This window comes from Ambystoma mexicanum, chromosome 1q, assembly GCF_040938575.1.
Source record: "Ambystoma mexicanum isolate Mex_15411 chromosome 1q, UKY_AmexF1_1, whole genome shotgun sequence".
Lineage (NCBI taxonomy): Eukaryota > Metazoa > Chordata > Amphibia > Caudata > Ambystomatidae > Ambystoma > Ambystoma mexicanum.
The window spans coordinates 269732101-269750539 of NC_090922.1; the positions used below are offsets into that span (position 1 = coordinate 269732101).

The following is an 18439-nucleotide window of genomic DNA, read 5'->3' on the forward strand; positions in this document are numbered from 1 at the left end:
AAATGCATAAAAGCAATATCAAAATGACAGGGTACTACTATCATAATGATGTACCTTTTTAAAAAAAGTGCTGTGTGATATTCCTGATCCCCCAACTCTCACCACCTACCCAAATACAACTACAGTACATTGTCCTTGGCCAATGATTCATGTGACCTCTCTCCCATCTCTCACCGCCAACAATCCAAGCGTCTGCAATCTTTGGCACTCCAGATCTTTTGGACTACAGCTCCCATCAGCCCTAGCCAGCCCACCCTGATATAAAAAATACTTTTGCAACATGCCTGCATGATATCCAAGGAACATACAAAGATGGAATCAAAGAGTTTTGCTCCTGAGTTTTCATATAGCTGAAAGGGGCCAAACCTAGAGCACTGGGGGATCCACCGAGCAAAGCACCATTTGTTATTTTACGTGTAACTCTGCACCTCAGGTCTTCTCGGCCGCAATTCACAGTCCTCCCTCTGTAACACTAAGCCACGCACGGGTGTTCATGCAGGCGGTTTCCCCTATGTCTTCTCGGAGAGAAAACCAAAAGCTTGTCTGTCTGTAAGTAGAGTTTGGCCAACAGTAGAAAGAGGCTCAGGGCTCCTGTTGCCTGTTCCTTGCACTCCACTCAGGCTCACACTATCATCAGATCAAGGGTGGAGTGGGAACCAAAAGAGGCGTAGGAAATAATGTTCACACTGGCCCCATATTACACATTTCCAGCAAGTCCAACTCTCATCCTAATAGAAAATGTGGAAATAAAATAGGTTACCACACAAAAGAGGCCCAGGGTGCAGAGGCCTACTGGGAAATCTCCAAGTTCTCTATCGGCCAGTCCACCCCTGCACCAGAGTGGTGGAGGAGGAGGACAGCAGAACACAGAATTGGGGCTGGGGGGCAGGCAGAAGGAAGCTGGAATGCCAGGCGCTTCACTGATTGGCACCTATACAGGGCCTGTTAATAGCAGAAAAGACTCATGTCGCTGCTCTCCTGCATAATCAGCACCCTCCACCACATCTGCGTATTAAGATAGCAGAGACTGGCGGTTAAGGTTCTGCAGTATATCATGTGAACAATGGGCATTTAAAGACACAACTTGACATTTGATGGCACACATTGGCATATGGTGAGAGTACTGGGACATTTGATGGCAACCACTGGCGAGTGGTCAGCTATTTGTGTGAGTATATGAGCTATACATAAAATATCTGTGCCTGGAAATGAAGGGGTTAAATTGGCATAGGGCCAAATCTGGCATCTGTTGTGAGTACCTGTGTCATACAGTAGCAAATCTCTCCTTATGCTTTGAGATCCTATTGATTCCATTTCAAGATGAGTACATTTGATGTGAGTACCTGAACATACATTGCCATTTGGTGTGAGTACCTGAACATACATTGCCATTTGGTGTGAGTAGCTGAACATGCAGTACCATTTGGTGTGAGTACCTGGACATACATTGCCATTTGGTGTGAGTACCTGAACATGCAGTACCATTTGGTGTGAGTACCTGGACATACAGTGCCATTTGGTGTGAGTACCTGAACATGCAGTGCCATTTGGTGTGAGTACCTGAACATGCAGTGCCATTTGGTGTGAGTACCTGGACATACAGTGCCATTTGGTGTGAGTAGCTGAACATGTAGTGCCATTTGGTGTGAGTACATGAACATGCTGTGCCATTTGATGTGAGTACCTGAACATGCAGTGCCATTTGGTGTGAGTACCTAGACATAAAATGCCTGTTACACTATGCATAAATGATGAAACTGCATAGACCTGTGATTCCAAAACCAGCAAAATAATGGAGCAATGACATTAATGCCTGTTATACCATGTGGCCACGGAGCCATCTGAAGCCACTTGCTGTCAACAGCTTTAGTACCTGGACACATAATGCTAATGCCAGACAAATGATGTCAGTACCTGGGTATATGATGGCACGATCTGGCAAGTGGTGTGAGAGTCTGGCATATGATGGCAACACCTCGCAAATGATGTGACCATCTAGTGATATTATAGTAATAGATTGCTCGTGGAAGTAGCTCCCTCTGCATGAAATGCAAAAACTTGGCAAATAGGAGATGCATTCGGTCCTATGATGGCTAAACTTGGCAAACTGCACCTTAGCATATGATGGCATTACCTGGCAGATGGTGTTTGAATAGATGACAAATGCCCTCGTTACCTGCACATTCAAAGTCAACACCGGAAAAAGGCATTGATGTCTCAACATATGACGACAATAGGTGGCAAATGGGGGTTCTTGCTGGCACATTACATTGGTATCTGATCAAATAATCCTAATATCTTCATTAATGAGAGCAGTCGGGCACACAATGACAATACCTGGAATATGTGCAGAGAGCACCCACTTATTCAAAAACCACTGAAGCTGGCATCATTTTCAATTGGAGACTAAGGTGTCTGCTGTTTTATTGACGTACGATTTTGCGGCACAGCAGGTTTCTTTGCACAAATAATCTGACGGGTGTTGCTTTTATCAGCGCTTTGTAAAAGGTAATGTACCTCTTATTGTCCAATAGTTGTTTCAGGGACCAAGTCAAGAACAAGATGTTACAGCATGAACGGCTCGGTTGCAAGGCTGCATTTCCCTGATGCCTGGTTGGACAGGATGGGTGAAATACTGCCTGGCCCCCACCTCCTAATGCCAAATCATTTCATTTGATTGTCTAAACTAGATAACCCCGTTTTATTTCCTTGTACACAATACAATGGGAACATTCTTCTCTAAGTTTATAGTGAATGTTTCTACTATATGTTTCTCGAGCTCTTCTTCTTTCAGAGGAATGGCCTCCACGAGGTCTGAATCCTCCTTGTAGTTGTATGTCACCTTGGTCAATTTGCGGTCAAATAAACCAATGTAGCCATCCTTCAGCTGAAGGGAAAGGGTGAGAACATTCGAAATCATGGCGTCCTCATGGGTCTGGAGGTACGTGCAGATGGGCTGGAAGTACTCCATGCTGCGGGGCCGAAGGGTGAAGAACAGAATGTGCATGGTCTTTCTTTCTCCTTTACAGCCAGAATTCAGCATATGGAGTTTGTGCTGGTAATTTTTTATTTTGTCCAGGTACCAAAATCCCTTTTTCTCTGTGAGGCAAAACGTACCCGGAATCTGGTGATCTTCCTTCCCAGAAACCACCTCAATTGGTTGCCACATTTGATAGGCTAGAGCTGAACCGGCATCAAATATGTAGGTCTTGGCATCAATAACCGCTGCCAGCATCGGGTGAGAAATATTTATACTGTACATTTCCATCTCTGGGATGTAAAAATTGCTTCCAATGAGTGTGACATTGTAACCCATTTCTTTAACAACCCACAAGAACAGATAATTGTGTTCCCAGCAACATCCGCCTTGCTTCTTCCTCACAAGTTTTTCAAATATTGTTTGTAAATCCAGGGACACAGGTTTGCCGAAATAGATATTGACATTTTCGAATGGAATTGCCCTGATATGATGCTGGAATATAGCTGTCAAAGTGTCCAGGTCAGCTTTTTCAGTCGATCCTCCGTAACAAATTCTCTCGAAATATTCCAATTTGTTCATGTTGTTGTCTGAAAAGGAAAATATATGTTTTTACTGGACTTCTGTTCAGTCAGCCAGGAGATGTGTTGCTGCTGTCACATTAGAGGCATTGCAAACAGTGTATCACTGCTTATTATATACACATGTGAAATGTTAGGAATTTGCAAATTGTGTAAAATGACAATCATATTTGTGAATAATTAAATATTCTTGACAAGCTGAGGTTTTATTGAACATTAGTAGGTATTTCATATCGTTTTTGTGAATTTGCCAGAGGCACTAAAATCTCCTGCCATCTGATACTCCTAAATACAAGGATGCTTTTCTTGAGAGTTGTTATGAAATGTTTTTTTGCAATATAGTCATTGCTATAGACTTGAAGCTCAACACACCTCCCAAAAACAGATTTTCGAGGCACCACAGGCTCAAACACAGAGTTTGGTTGAATCCGCGGGAAGCTACAAAAATTGTGATGCTTGAACATTTCTGGTGTTATTGGGAATTCAGGGCCTGGTTTCGGACCTCAAGCAGGGATTTCGCTGACATCATGATGTTCATGAGGCATTGAGCTAGTCTCGCAAGGATACGGACACATTCTTCAGTGGAAAGTAAGTGCTGTCCCCTATGGAAGGAACCAGCAACTTCCCATTTACTTTATGAACTGAACTTAGCTGCAGACAAATGGAGCAAGGTTAATCCACACTATAGTAGGAGGAGATGTGGACATTTTAGAGAGAGATTTGGCAGCAACGCATTTTTCTTGCTAGGTTGGAGGATTGTGTTTTGTGAGAAAACCTTTAGGCAAATCTTATTTCCTTTCTTTACTATGGGAGGCCATTTTGTTTTATGAAGCCAGTTTGTTGTGGATGTCAGAATGTTTTGGGGGTTGCTTTTTAAAATGTTGTTAGGCAGGGTCGCAGGCCAACAGTTCTGCCCATCAGCAGCTGTAGAGCTTTTGATGCAGGGGTAGAGATGGACAATGAACTGTTTCCTTCCTACCTGGAATCTGAAAAAGGGGAAGGCACATATGTATTACATGTTTGGTCTGGTGAGGCACACAACAATCTGCCTCCTTGTTCTCCAACATATGATGGTGACACCTGTGTTCATGATGGGCTGGAAGTGACATATAGAATAATGGTGATTTTGAGGAGCCTGAGCGAGCAAAAGATGAGAAGCCACAAAGAGGAACATGATGGATAGAAGCATCTGAAGGAGGCAAGTCAGAAGACTCATACAGGAGGCGGTGAGGAGGAAAGGGAGGAAAACATGCAGGTAAGGAGATGGTGAGGATAAAGTGAAAGGAGCAAAGTCACGTTAGAGGGTGGCGAAGGAGAAATCCAAGTTAATTTAAAAAAAACATATTTTCTTAAGAGCAAGATTAAAAAGTTGGAAACCGCCAATTGGTGCTCTCTATATCTCCTATCTTCTCTAATTGCTTCTCTATTGACTATCCTGCTCTCCTCACTAAATCTGCTAAGACATTTTTTAAAAAGGACATCATGGTCTCCATCCAGGCCTCCCTATCGCTGACACCTACACCAGTGCCTCCTCCAAGGAAACTCTCACCGACATCCTCTTTGTTGTGCCTTCACCTGACCTATGGACCCTTCATATGGTCTCTGTGCTCGCTCCTTTCTCCTCTTCTCCTCTTCTCCCATTAATGGTGGCACCCGTTGGGATGTCCTCTTGGCCTTCTTCCACTCCTCCAAGGTCATCATTAATGTTTACTCTAATGGGACCGTCTTGGTCCAAGGCCCTCAGGCCAACCTTCACCTCTTTGATAGACGCTTCCCACACCTCATCAACTTCCTTTCTTCTCTAGCTGTCCGCCCTCCCCTTTCCTCGGCTACTTTGCCTTCTCCCTCCCTCTCTGCCCCCTCTCGGGCTCCTTCTACACCTCTGCAGGGTGTACCCCTGATCTGTACCTCTCCCCAGAAGTCCTTCAAGGATGGCAACCTTCTCCACATTGCCACACTCAACTCTCGTTCTGCTGTCAAACATTCCTCTGACATCTGCTGCCTTCTCGAAGAACTTGACTTCAATGTCCTCGGTCTCACTGAGAACTGGTTCACGACCAGCTCTGTCGCTAGCTTTGTCATGCTTCTACCTGACGGCTACAAGATCCTCTCTGTGCCCAGGCCCAACCGCTCTGGTGGGGGTGTTGCCCTTATCTTCCCTGAGTGGATTCCTGCCTCTGTCACTCCTACGCAGACCTACTCCTCTTTTGAATGCCTTGTCTGCCAGCTCTCTCTCTCTCCTAGCCATTCTCTTACGGTGGCTACTATCTATCAACCACCTGGTCAGATTTCCTCCTTCCTCTCCAAGTAGGCGGACCTCTCCTCCTCTCTCTTGGCCTCAACCACTCAACTCCTCCTTCTTGGAGACTTCAACGTCCACTGGGATGCCTCCTGTCCCCCCTCTGGACACTTTTGTGACCTCTGAGACTCTCTTTCACTAACCATTATCCCCTCCGGCCTGACTCATTCTGCAGGGCACACTCTTGATGCTCTGATCTCCTCTGACCTAACCCTCTCTGTCCTCCTCTCCACTCCTCTCTCCTGGAGTGATGACTTTCTCCTATCCTCCCACCTCACCCTCCCTACCCCTCAGGCCAAGCCACCTTCATCACTGCCACCCACCTTCGCGGTCATCTGACCCATGAAGCGCGTGTCTGTTGAGGTTTTCGCCGCCACCTTCTCACCCCCTCCTCTCCCTTTGGCTGACTCCCACCCTGACACAGCCCTCTCCATGCTCCACTCTGCTATATCTGACACTCTTGATATCCTTGCCCTAAGTGTAACTCCTGGTATGACTCCGATCTCGTCACCCTTAAGCGCAAGTGCAGGGTGTCTGAGAGGAAATGGCGTGCTTCATGTTCATCCTCTGACAAACTGGCCTGCCGCCTGCTGCAACGGCAATACCGGCTCTCCGCTCTCACCAAGAAGAGAGCCCATATCCAAGCCCGGATCGCTGCGGCATCTAACAACTCAGCTGAACTCTTTAAAATCTGCAAGGAACTGGCCAATCCTGCTGCAGTCTCTACCTCTCCTGTCCCCTCCCAGTCCCTCTGCACGGCACTGGCTTCTCACTTAATTTCCAAAACTCAGGACATCCTGTCCTCACTCTCCTCCCATCAACTCCCTCTATCCCCTGCTCTTCCACTGGCCCTTCTGCTGCCACCCCCCCTCCCTCCCTCTCTTCTTTCCCCTTTTTTCTGCAGACAAGGTTTCTCAACAAGTCCGATCTATGAAAGCCTCGTAAAAACAGGTTCACCCCTATTCCTCCAAAACTATCAAGGACCACATTGACTCCCTGGCTCCTGCCTTGCTGATTTCTGCAATCACTCCTTCGCCACTGGAGTCTTCTCATCCCCCCTGAAGCATTCCCTTGTGCACCCTCTTCTTAAGAGACCCTCTGCTGACCCCTCCTGCCTGGCTAACTATCGCCCAATCTCCATCACTCCCTTCCTGGGCAAACTCCTGGATAAACTGGCCATCTCCCATCTTAATCTCCACACCGAATCTGTTGGTTGTCTTCATGACCATCAGTCTGGCTTCAGGGCTACCAGAAGCACGGAAACTGCTCTCCTGAACATCCGTGAAGACCTTCTCTCCAACCTTCACTCCAACACCCTGTGTGTCCTTATCTTGCTTGATCACTCTTCTGCCTTTGACACTGTCAACCACGCCATCCTGCTCATCCGTTTCTGTGATAACCTGGGTATCACTGGACAGGCTCTGGCATGGCTGACTTCTTTCCTCTCCGACTGACCCTCCCAGGTCCAACTTGGGTCCTTCCTCTCCGATATCTTTTTCTCTACCTGTGGCATCCCCCAGGGTTCCAATCTCTCTCCTTGGTTGTTCAACCAATACCTGGCACTCCTTGGCCACTGCATCGCCGCTCTCTGCCCCAATTTTCAGTGCTATGCGGATGATATCCAGCTCATTTTCAGGCTACCCTCGGCCTCCTCCTCTCCTTCCCTGATCTCTGTCTGTCTGCTATCCAGTAGTGGTGTGCCGCCAACGACCTCTGCCTTAATGCCAGTAAGACCGAGATTCCACTCATCGGCACCCCCTCTCCCTCCTTCCCTTCAGCTCTCTGGCCGGCCTCCCTTGGCCCTCTTCCTGCTCCCACCTGCAAGGCTAAAAACATCGGGGTCATCTTCGACTCCACACTCTCCTTCTCTCCTCACATCTCCGATGTCTCTAAGAAGTCAAACTACAAGCTGCACCTCCTCAGAGGTATTCTTCCTCTCCTCTCCTTCCCCCAGAAGCTCACCGTCTCCAGAGCCCTGGTTCTCTCTAAGCCGGACTATTGCAACAGCCTCTATCTAAATCTGCCTGCCTCTACTTTGCGCCCTCTGCAACTTATCCAAAACAGGACTGCAAGACTTGTCCTTGGCCTCAAACCCAGGGATCGTATCTCTCCAGGACTGAAATCTCTGCACTGGCCCCCAGTGGCTGCAAGGATTAAGTTCAAAACCCTCTGCATTATCCACAAGGCCTTCTGGGGCCTGGGACCGCAATACCTTCAACTCTCTTCCCAAATACCTTCCTTCTCACGCTCTTCACTCATCTGCCTCCAACTCCCTCAGGGTTAGCTGCTTCTCCAAGCAACTAGTTGGTGGTTGATCTCTCTCCTCGGCTGGGGCCTCCCTCTGGAACAGCCTTCCTGCCTCCCTGAAACTTGAGGAGAACCATCTCTGGTTCCGGAAACGCCTCAAAACCTTCCTCTTTGCTTCTGCTTTCTCTGCCTCTCTCCCCTGCTGAAATTCCCTGCCGATTCTGCACTGGTTACCTGGCCGCCCTTTCTGATCTTGGGGCCAGGTCCTGCCTTTTGCTCACCTGCCCTGCCTCCCTGGCAACCCCCTGCACTTGGGGAATGGTTATGTATCCCTTCAGTCCCCTTACCAGCACTTATGTCTGCTCTTACCTTGCACTTGGCACCATCAGGCCGTTTTATTTATCGTATTTATTCTTCTTTCCCATGTACTGCACTTTCCCCTTTCCCTTCCCCTGGCACTCTTCCCTTTCTCCCTACCCTCGCACTTGCGCGATCTGAATGACACCTGGCCTAGTAGGATCGTTGTCTGTCTTCCACTGTTTTCCCCTCCCTTGCCTCGTCCCGCCTTGAAACACTTGTGCATATGCACCTTATAAATGCCATATCATATATCATATCACGGAAACTGAGTAAGTAGAGCATCATTTCATAACATCAAGAGCAGAACTAACTGTTCTTAGATGCAACTGGGTACACATAGGTTTAAGCCATTGGGACCTCTCAAGGGCGTATGCATGGCACCAAAAAATGAAGTGTATTTCATATTCAATCATGTTAGCACAGAAAGGACATGATGGTGATGATGTCTTGCCCCATTTGTCTGTAATCTGGTCAAGCGGTAGAACCTAGTGAGAATACTTTTCGCCTTGGAACTTAATCGAAAGTCAAGAATGGGTTCCATGTCCAAGTTTATCCTGTCTTTGATGTAATTAGCTGCCAATTTCCAATCAAGAAAAATTGCACTAGTCTTTTCCAGCACCCACTCATTCAAATGGTTCTTAATACATAGTACATAGTGCCAAACCTAGTAGGATCAGCCCACAAGTCCGCAAGAAAAATATTTGTTAGCATAGACTTGACATGCTTAAACCACTGCAGTGACTTAGAAGAGACGTTTGGGCACTAGAGTTTGACTCAATTTACACGCACTTGAGGATTTCTGATTTGATTGGGTTAGTTTGGTTGTAAGGTCACGGGTAGATGAGGTGTTGTCCACACCCAGAGGCGTTGATAGAGGGGGGCTGAGGGGGCTATAGCCCCAGGTCTTTTGGTTGTGGACCCGGATAGAAGCTGAGGGGTTACAACTAAAAAGGCTAGCTAGCCCCCAGTCCTGACAGACCCAAAATTAGCATAGCCCCAAATCTTTTCCAGACCTAGCAACACCCCTGTCCACACCTCGAGTTTAGGATTTGAACGTGTGTGTGCCCAGGTACCTTGCGCTTTAAAAATAAGTGTTAACTCTTTACATCCTTCTTTGCAGTGGGTTGTGTGCATTTTATTTGCATGGTTTTGGTATTTAGTCGAAACGTGTTTCGACCTCTCAAGGTCTTTATCAAGGGTAAGGCCCCATGATTCAGCACCATAAACAACAGCTGTAATTGCCTCGGCCCTGTATATGTTGAGGGGAACTGAATCTGTGTTTCCCTCATGACGAGATACAATGCCTGCATTCACGCCACAGTGCAGCATGCAAATCATAGTGCTCTTCTTTTTTTTGTTTTATTTATTGTGGAATAGCCAAAAATTTGACTTTAAACACATATCAAATAGTAAAAAAAAACAGAGGAATAAAATTAGATCAGTTAAAACAGTTCCAACAAAAACATTTTCGCTTATTCAAATAAGGTTGGAGCCTAATCACTAAGAAAAGAAATAAAAAGAGAAAGGGCAATCATTAGTACAAAAAAACACGGAAAACTCAGCAAATACATATTAAAATTAAAATTACAAAAATCAAACTGCGTACAAACCATGGCAAAGATCTAAGCACTTCCCTCTCTCCCCTGTCGATCTCCACCACTGATCAATCCAAGTTCCCTCAAGATTCTAATAACCTCTAGTGATAGACCAGACTCATAAACTGATGATAGTCTAACCCAGAATTCATCAGTATTCAACCAGGATTCGTGATAGACAAACCTGCCAAATCTTCTAACTCTCAGACTTCAAGAACCCGGGCATTTAGACAGTAAATGTTTGGTCGTCTGGACCTCATTGCCATCACATTAATCACAGGCCGGTACGATATTACCCTCCCCATCTCTGGTTGCCAGTATCTCCCGCGTGGGAAGCAGATTTAATCGAAATCTCAGAAAGGATATTCTAAAGGATGAATCTGGTGACTTTGATAGATAGGCAGGTACCACGGACAGACGCTTATTAATCGATGTTAAGGAGGCAGATCTCTTTGCCTTCCTCATACTGTCTATGGTGTCTATCCAGTCAAACTGCCTCATCTTTTCCTTCACCCTTACTGGATTCTGGAGGAGAAGGTCAACATCACACTCAGATCCGGCCAAGATTTCGGAACATCTTTGCTTAAATTTAAGTAAGAACCATTTTTATCAAGAAGCATCTCTTGTCCAACTACCTCAAAGAGCGAATTCTCGGGTGGAGCTAATACTAATCCATAAAGTGTCATCCACTTCCATTCCAACCATGATCTAAGTGATGACAGGCCTAGCTCATATCGTAAGGCGGTTATTGGCACACAATCTGGTAGACCTAAGGTTCATTTCCACAACTTGGCTTCAATTCTATCCCACGCAATATCCATGGCTAAAGAATTGTAGTCCAAACCAAACAACACTATCGGGACTACCTTCCCAATATAGAATCTAACAAGCCGTAATATAGATAATTTACAATATTGGGATTTGATTTTCTTCATTTGAGCTCCCAACTTTAGCAATTTTTGCTCAACTATTTGTAGAAGACTACCTTTCGTTGAGGACTGAGAACTGAGTGTTGCACCCAGATAAGTCAGCTCCGGAACAGTCTCTACACGCAACAGGTCCAGATTCCAGTAATAGTTCTTAACTGCCTTTTTAGGATGTTTAAATATTAATATCTTGGACTTTGTCGGATTGATAGTTAGATTATTCTTGCGCGCATAATTTTCCAAGGCACACAGAAGACGCTGCAGCCCTACTTGCGAATAATCTAGGACTACAACGTCGTCTGCGTAGGCCAACCAATTGATTTATTTTCTTCCCAGCAAGGGTGAAATTAGACCTGTTTCCTCCAACCATCCTGCTAGGTCCGCCTTAAAGAGAATGAACAGGAAGGGAGCTAATAAGCAACCCTGACGGGCTGCTCTTTCTATCCTGATCACATTTGACAAGAGGCCTGATCTACTAAGCCTCACTCTCATCAAGTTGTTGTGATGTAATTCCCTCAGGATAGATAATAAGCTCGGGGAAATCCCCCATGCATCTAACTTTTTCCACAGGAGATTCCTATCAATTGTGTCAAAGGCCTGGGAAAGTTCTATCCATGTCCCAAAGAGGGGGACTCCCCCCCCCTGAAGCAAGGGTGAGCCCAGGCAACTCAATACTAGCCCATTGAGAGATGTCGATAGACCCTTCCTAAAGCCCGATTGGTTCCTAGGGATGATAACTTTAATTTTTGCCCAGGCTTCTAATTCCCCCAAAATTAAACCTGAGAAGATTTTACTGTCCGCGTCCAAGAGAGAAATTGAATGATAATTTGCTGCCAGAGTCTATCCCCCTTTTTGTAAATCGGTATTACTATGGAATTTTTCCATGAATCTGGGACGCTCTTTAAGGTAATTATGTTGTCAAATAATTTTTTCAAAACCCTCGCCCACAAGAGTGGGTCCATTTTGAGGATAGAATTGCTTAGACGATTAGGTCCCGCCGCTCTTGAAGTTGAGGATTTCCTTATCAGTTGTTCAAGATCACTAGCGGTAAAATCAATGGACCACTTGATCACAGTATTTGTCTTCCTATCTACTGAGTTCGACAAATCATAGACCCTGGTAGAATGTTCATTCCAGGCTTGTTCTTGAATAACAGAATCCTGTTTCTGGTCCTGGTAAAGTTCCTTCATCCTGACCATTGCCCAGAAATTTCTTGAGTTTCTGGACAATAGCGCAGAGAGCATTCTCTCACTGTCTTGCTGAAGCATAAGGTGCCTATGTGCTCTTAGCCAATTCCTATAGTTATTATTAAGGAGTCTAATACCCTCCTCATATAATCCCACAGCTGGAGAGGATCTCTTTAGCTTCGCTCTTTGGAATCTAAGTTCTTCTTTTTCACTATTATTTCAACATTGAAAGTGTGTTTATGAATCTTATGCTGTTTCAAGTGGCTAGACTCAGAGGGGGCCTCATTAGATAGAAACAAAGAGAAACCACCAGGGTTACAGAATTTCGCTAGTTGATGGTCTGAGAGTTGGGAAACCCGTTCCCTCAGTTCATGATTTAAGATTCTACCCCCCTTCTCGAATCTCCTTACGGCATTACCAGTGCCATTGGTTGACAATTCCTGACCATAAAACACTACCCCGGGATCCCCCTCATATTCCAATGTTGCCTTTAACATTACATGGTCATCAATATTTCCCTCCCCCAAGCAGAAATCAGTGCAACTTTCAAAGATAGATCTAGAAGCAAAGAGATAGTCGATAGTAGAAAAAGCATTGCCTCTGCGCCAGGACGGAACGTTAGGGATGTCCCCCTCAATATTGCCATTAAACATCTGGAGACCCCACTCAGACATAAAATCCACCCATATTTTTCCATTACTGGTTTTATGTTGGGTTTTACCCCAAATTACATCCACGGTGGAGATGCATTGTGCGTTTAGATCGCCAGCAATAATCAAATCATCTGCCGGAAAACTGTGATGTGCATTCTAACAGGGCATCTGAGAGGTCATGCAGGAAATCAAATAAGGAAGTAACATTAAGATTCCAATATAGGTTTCCAATAATCCAACTCTTTCCCACATTGACACCTCTTTTTGTCACTCTCACCAATAAGATGCCTTGTCTTAGATTGGATATTAATTTAGATGAGATAAAGAGCTCATTGCTACAGGCCACAAGGAGACCCCCCATAGGTCTCCCCCCTTCTGAACCTAAGGCCAATTGCTGAAAAATAGCGAAACCCTCTATCCCCACCCCACATGTTAACCAAGTCTCTTGGAATAATATCAGGTCCGCTGTATTAAAGATTTGTGATTTCCTTGGCTCTTGGGAGAAGGAGAGTACCTTTATCTGCTTCTTCTGCTTCTTCACTAGAGCTTCTGCTGGGAAACGCCCATTCTAAGGCAAACCTGTGAGATTATCTCAGGAATCATTTCCCACATATTCGCTGTGTTTACAAAATTGCCTTCTTTACTATTGGGTCTTGCTAATTTTTCCAGTCTCTCTGAATAGTCTGGGTTAACAGTATCTGGTACAGGACATACCATGGAAATCTTCAAACCTCTTTGGTCCCACGCCGTTGTCTCCCCCAGGATCAAGTCCATACCCAAACTTGATTTCAGAGTTATTTCGGCAATGCTTGTGTCAGACCCGAAAGGAAAACTCACCACCTCAATATCAGATGATGTAAAGTACTTTAAGGCAGGAACTGCCTTCATTTCCCATAAAATTGTTGACCGATTCAAGGGCATTTTGTGTTGCGTTATTGATGGTTTTCTCGAGAGAAAAACTCTACACAAGTTTGTTTGATTATATTGATTGAGATCACTATGAGGTCCCCTTGTCCTATTGTTATTTTTTCGGAATTACCTCCTGGGAGATTACTTTCCCCTTTTCCTATTGCCAATTGTGCAGGTATCTGTAGGTCTTCCTTTCTTTCGGTAATTATATCAGGGGATCCTTCGCCCCCCCAGATTATTTAATACTCCTGTATTCACTTGAGCCATTTCATTCTTAGAGGCAGGGACCTCCCCTTGAGCATCACTTTTCGATTTCTTCAAAAAATCGGAGCTATTTTTAATAAGGTGTTAGTGGGTTTGCTATTACGTTTGGCTAATAGGAAAAAGGGGGCAATTTTCTTTGGGGACTCAATCATCTCTGTTTGACTTCCCTCTGTTAGTTTTCCCATTATTTCTTCTTTCTCCAATGGGCCCTGTTTTCTTTTTGTTTTTTTGACTTTTTGATTTGGGAGTCTTGTCCCCATGATCATTTTTGTGTACACCCTCTATCTGGAGCTTTTCATCCCTTTTCAGTCCCTTTTTTAACTTTTTCAGGAATTGATTTGCTTCTAATGACTGGTGCTTCTTGTTTTGCTTGGCTTTCGTATTTGGCTGATAACCAACCTCTAATGCTGTGCCAGCCCTTCTTTTTCTTTTCTTTTTTGTCTTTCCATTCAGTTTCCTTCTCCGGGGGACAATCACATCGGAGTTAGCTGATGAGATATTTATTATCTGCTCCTGTTCCACTTCTTCCAGCGGAACTTCATTATCCGCCATGAGGGCCAATCTCAAAAACTCCTCCTTTAATGACACAGACAGGGGAGTATCTTGTATTAGGGATTCTGTAGAGGTCTTTTGAGAGGAGCCTTGCTTTCGGTCCTCATGCAATCGATTAGTGGGATCGAATTACTCCGACATGGTCATCAACATCTTCATAAGATCTCCACATAGAACTGTGAGCTGATCCATTTTTACTGATTGAGTTTTAACTTCTTTTTGGAGATCTCTCATGGATTCCCCCGTCGACTCATTGATAGCCGATTTTAAGGCCACCATGGCTATTTCATTCAATTCCAGATCTTTAGAGACCTCCAATAAGATGCCTGTGTGTTATTGGACCTCCATCTTTAAGTTTTCAAAAACATTGACCAGAGATGTTAAAACAAAATTTAAGGCCATTATAATTGGGGCTATCAGTTCTTATGGTGCTTTTACTGGTTGAACAGAATTTTTTGGCAGCACCTTAGTTGACAAATGTATACTTTCTTTTGGAGAGAAATCTTTTCCACATGTCAGCTCTGTTCCTTCACCACTAGTCAGTCCTTCCATCGGCAGATTACCTGAACCTTCCATTTCCACTGTCAACATATCCTCATCTCTCGGCTCACTGAGGTTAATAGTAGAGTGAATTTTCGAGGTTCATCGCCTGGACTGGCTTCTCCCCTTGAGTTGACATTTCATTAGTAGCATATATCAAAGGTGGCTTTATTGAAGTGGCCAGATGATTAGTAATTACCTTTTTCATGGTGGTCGCCCTTAAAGTGTAATCCAAATTTCCTTGAAAGAGCCAACGTATAGGATGATTTAGTGGGGTCGACTCCCCTGATACCCTGGAACTTCTGGGTGTTTACGCATGCCTGACCCAGTAGGAGGCTGATCATCAGCTGGATAGATACTCGGTGGAGGCAGAAAAATCCCTCCATCTGACTTATAGGGCTTGAAGAAACTTGAACTTTGTCCCGCCCTCTCCAGGCCTTTCGTCTTCCCTACTCCTCCAGTCATGTTAGACTGAGTATTCTGGCTGTTTTGAGTTCCCTGTACGGAGCTTCGCAGGACATACATTGGACTTGGGTCAAAGGCCACTGGCCCGCAGTCCCCAAGTCTAAGTGTTGGTAAAAAAGTAGCCCTTATCACTCAGAAAACTTAAATAACAGCTGCACAATTGGTGGCAGAGTTGGTACCCACACCAGAGTCAGATCGCAGGCCCTCTGCCTGTGGTCTTTGAATCTAATCCTAAATAACAGTAAAAAACCAGCAAATTGGACCTTTCAGGACAAACACATAAGCTGGCCAGTTATAAGGCAATTAGTATACCAATCGAGTAGCAATAAAGCGCCCAAACTCTGGCCCAAGAGAGACAAAAATGCCAAAACTGAGCAAGCTGCACTAGCGTCACTCTTCAGGGCCCCATTCCAAGTGCAGCCTCTTATAGCAGGCACCTTAGATATATGGCAGACCCTTTTTTTTTAAGGCACTTGTGACACTTGTGGCTGACTCGGCAGTAGAACAATAACCGCAACAGCAACAGCACCCCCCGGACTCTTGAAGGAAATTGAGTCTATATCTAAGAGTGCGTTTAAATTACTGCGGTTTACTGTGATTTACCTTAGGTAAAACTGGTTCCCACATGTATCCCACAGGGTCAGAGCTGTGCCAAAATCGCTTATAATGCATGTGTGCTTCTAAGCGGAATCTAGGAGCTCCTCTGCTTCTCCGTTTTTCTTACTCTGTTTCTTCAAAAGGCTGACCAGCCGGGAGAGAACCCCAAACCCAGCTGAGCTCCCACAGCGACTCGCCGCCACCGCCTTCCTTCCACAGCCTTCGCTCCACCAAGAAGCTAGAGGAAGGCACCCAGAGAGAAGCACGGTCACGTGCACCGGACAAACAGAATCAAGCCGCACTGAGAAAACAGCCGGCTCCGATTCTAGAGGCGATTAATTAAACTCTCTTCTCGAAACCTCATAGGTCGTGATTGGCTGAGGTTTCTGTATAGAACAAAGAAAGAATAGTGCTCTTCTCGATTTGTTTTGTCCATTTCAGATTGTTGGACAAGGTCAACCCTAGGTAGCCAAATGATATGATATGGCATTTGTAACGCGCCAATACACAAGTGTTTCAAGGTGCGACGAGGCAAAGAAGGGGGAAACAGAGGGAGGACAGAGACAACAATCTTATTAGGCCAAGTGACATTGAGATCCTGCAAGTGCAGGAGAGGGGGAGGGGAAAAGTGCCAGGGGAAAGGGGAGTAGAAATGCTGTACATGGGATCAAAACCATAACAAGAAGTGCGTCCAGCATGTGGCAGGTGCAAGGGTAAGTGCAGACAGCAGGTGTCCAAAAGAGCAGGTGGGGGACTGTAGGGTTGCAGATACAGACCCAAGTGCAAGGGTTGCTGGGAGGCAGTGCAGGTGTGCAACTGGGTGGGTAGGGACCTGGGCCCAAAATGAAAGGGTAGCCAGGTGACCAGTGCAGTATCAGACAGGAAATCAGCAGGGAAGAGGAAAAGAGAAGGCCGAAGCAAAGAGGAAGGTCTTGAGGTGCTTCCAGAACTCCTCGAGTTTCCGAGAGGCAGGAAGGCTGTTCCAGAGGGAGGCCCCAGCCGAAGAAAGAGATCTATTACCAACTCGTTGCGTGGAGAAGCGACTGACCCGGATGGAGTTGCAGGTGGAGGAGCAAAGAGCTTGAGTAGGAAGGTATTTCCGAAGAGAGAGTTGGAGGTATTGAGGACCCAGGCCCCAGAAGGCCTGGGTCTTGAACTTAATCCTTGTAGCCACTGGGAGCCAATGAAGAGATTTCAGTACTGGAGAGATACGATCCCTGGGCTTGAGGCCAAGGACAAGTCTTGCAGTCCTGTTCTGGATGAGTTGCATAGGGCAGAGAGTAGAAGCAGGCAGATTTAGAAAGAGGCTGTTGCAGTAGTCCAACCTAGAGAGAACAAGAGCTCTGGAGACAGTGAGCTTCTGGGGGAAGCAGAGGAAAGGAAGAAAATCTCTGAGGAGGTGCAGTTGGTAGTTTGACTTCTTAGAGACATCAGAGATGTGAGGAGAGAAGGAGATTGTGCAGTCGAAGATGACCCCAAGGTTCATAGCCTCACAGGTGGGAGCAGGAAGAGGGCCAAGGGAGGCCGGCCAGTGAGTGCCAGGAAAGGATGGTGTAGGTGTGCTGATGAGGAGAATCTCTGTCTTACTGGCATAAAGGCAGAGATCGTTGGCAGCACACCACTCCTGGATAGCAGACAGACAGTCAGAGATGAGGGAAGGAGAAGAGGTGGAAGAGGGTACCTTGAAAACGAGCTGAGTGTCATTCGCATAGCATTGAAAGTTCGAGCAGAGAGCGGCAATGTGGCGGGGGAAAGGTGCCATGTATTGGTTGAGCAGCCAGGGAGAGAGGTTAGACCGCTGGGAACACCACAGGTAGAAAGTGAGGAAAGAAAGGACCCAAGTTGGACCTCGGAGTGTCAATCAGAGAGGAAGGAGGTGATCTGAGCAGGTGGCCGATAGATAGTAGCCACGGTAAGAGAGTGGCCAGGGGAGAGATAGAGAGCTTACAGACAAGGCTTTCGAAAGAAGAGTAAGCCTGCATAGGAATGACAGAGGCAGGAATCCACTCCAGGAAGGTCAAGGCTACGCCCCCTCCGGAATAGTTGGCTCTGGGCACGGAGAGGATCTTGTAGCCATCAGGGAGGAAAGTGTCAAAGCTTGTGACAGAGCTTGCCATGAACCATGTCTCAGTGAGACCGAGGACATCGAGATCAAGTTCTTCCAGGAGGCTGCAGATGTCAGATGAGTGTTTAACAGCTGAGCGAGAGTTGAGAATGGCAATCTGGAGAAAGTTGCCAACCTTAAAAGACTTCTGAGTAGGGGTACAAATCAAACTTATGCCCTGCG

The 18439-nt window shown here is 45.8% G+C and overlaps 1 protein-coding gene across 6 annotated transcripts in view; it reads right to left on the minus strand.

The window, feature by feature from the left end:
- Nucleotides 1-2389: 2389 nt before the first annotated feature.
- Nucleotides 2390-18439, minus strand: part of LOC138527438 (arylamine N-acetyltransferase, pineal gland isozyme NAT-3-like) — a 79263-nt gene continuing 63213 nt past the window's right edge. For all 6 annotated transcript variants that reach the window (XM_069638606.1, XM_069638596.1, XM_069638571.1 and 3 more), the window contains one exon: nucleotides 2390-3567. In XM_069638606.1, coding sequence (XP_069494707.1) covers nucleotides 2702-3559 — 858 coding nt within the window. In that variant the 5' untranslated portion in view covers nucleotides 3560-3567 and the 3' untranslated portion in view covers nucleotides 2390-2701. The remainder of the gene's footprint in view (nucleotides 3568-18439) is intronic.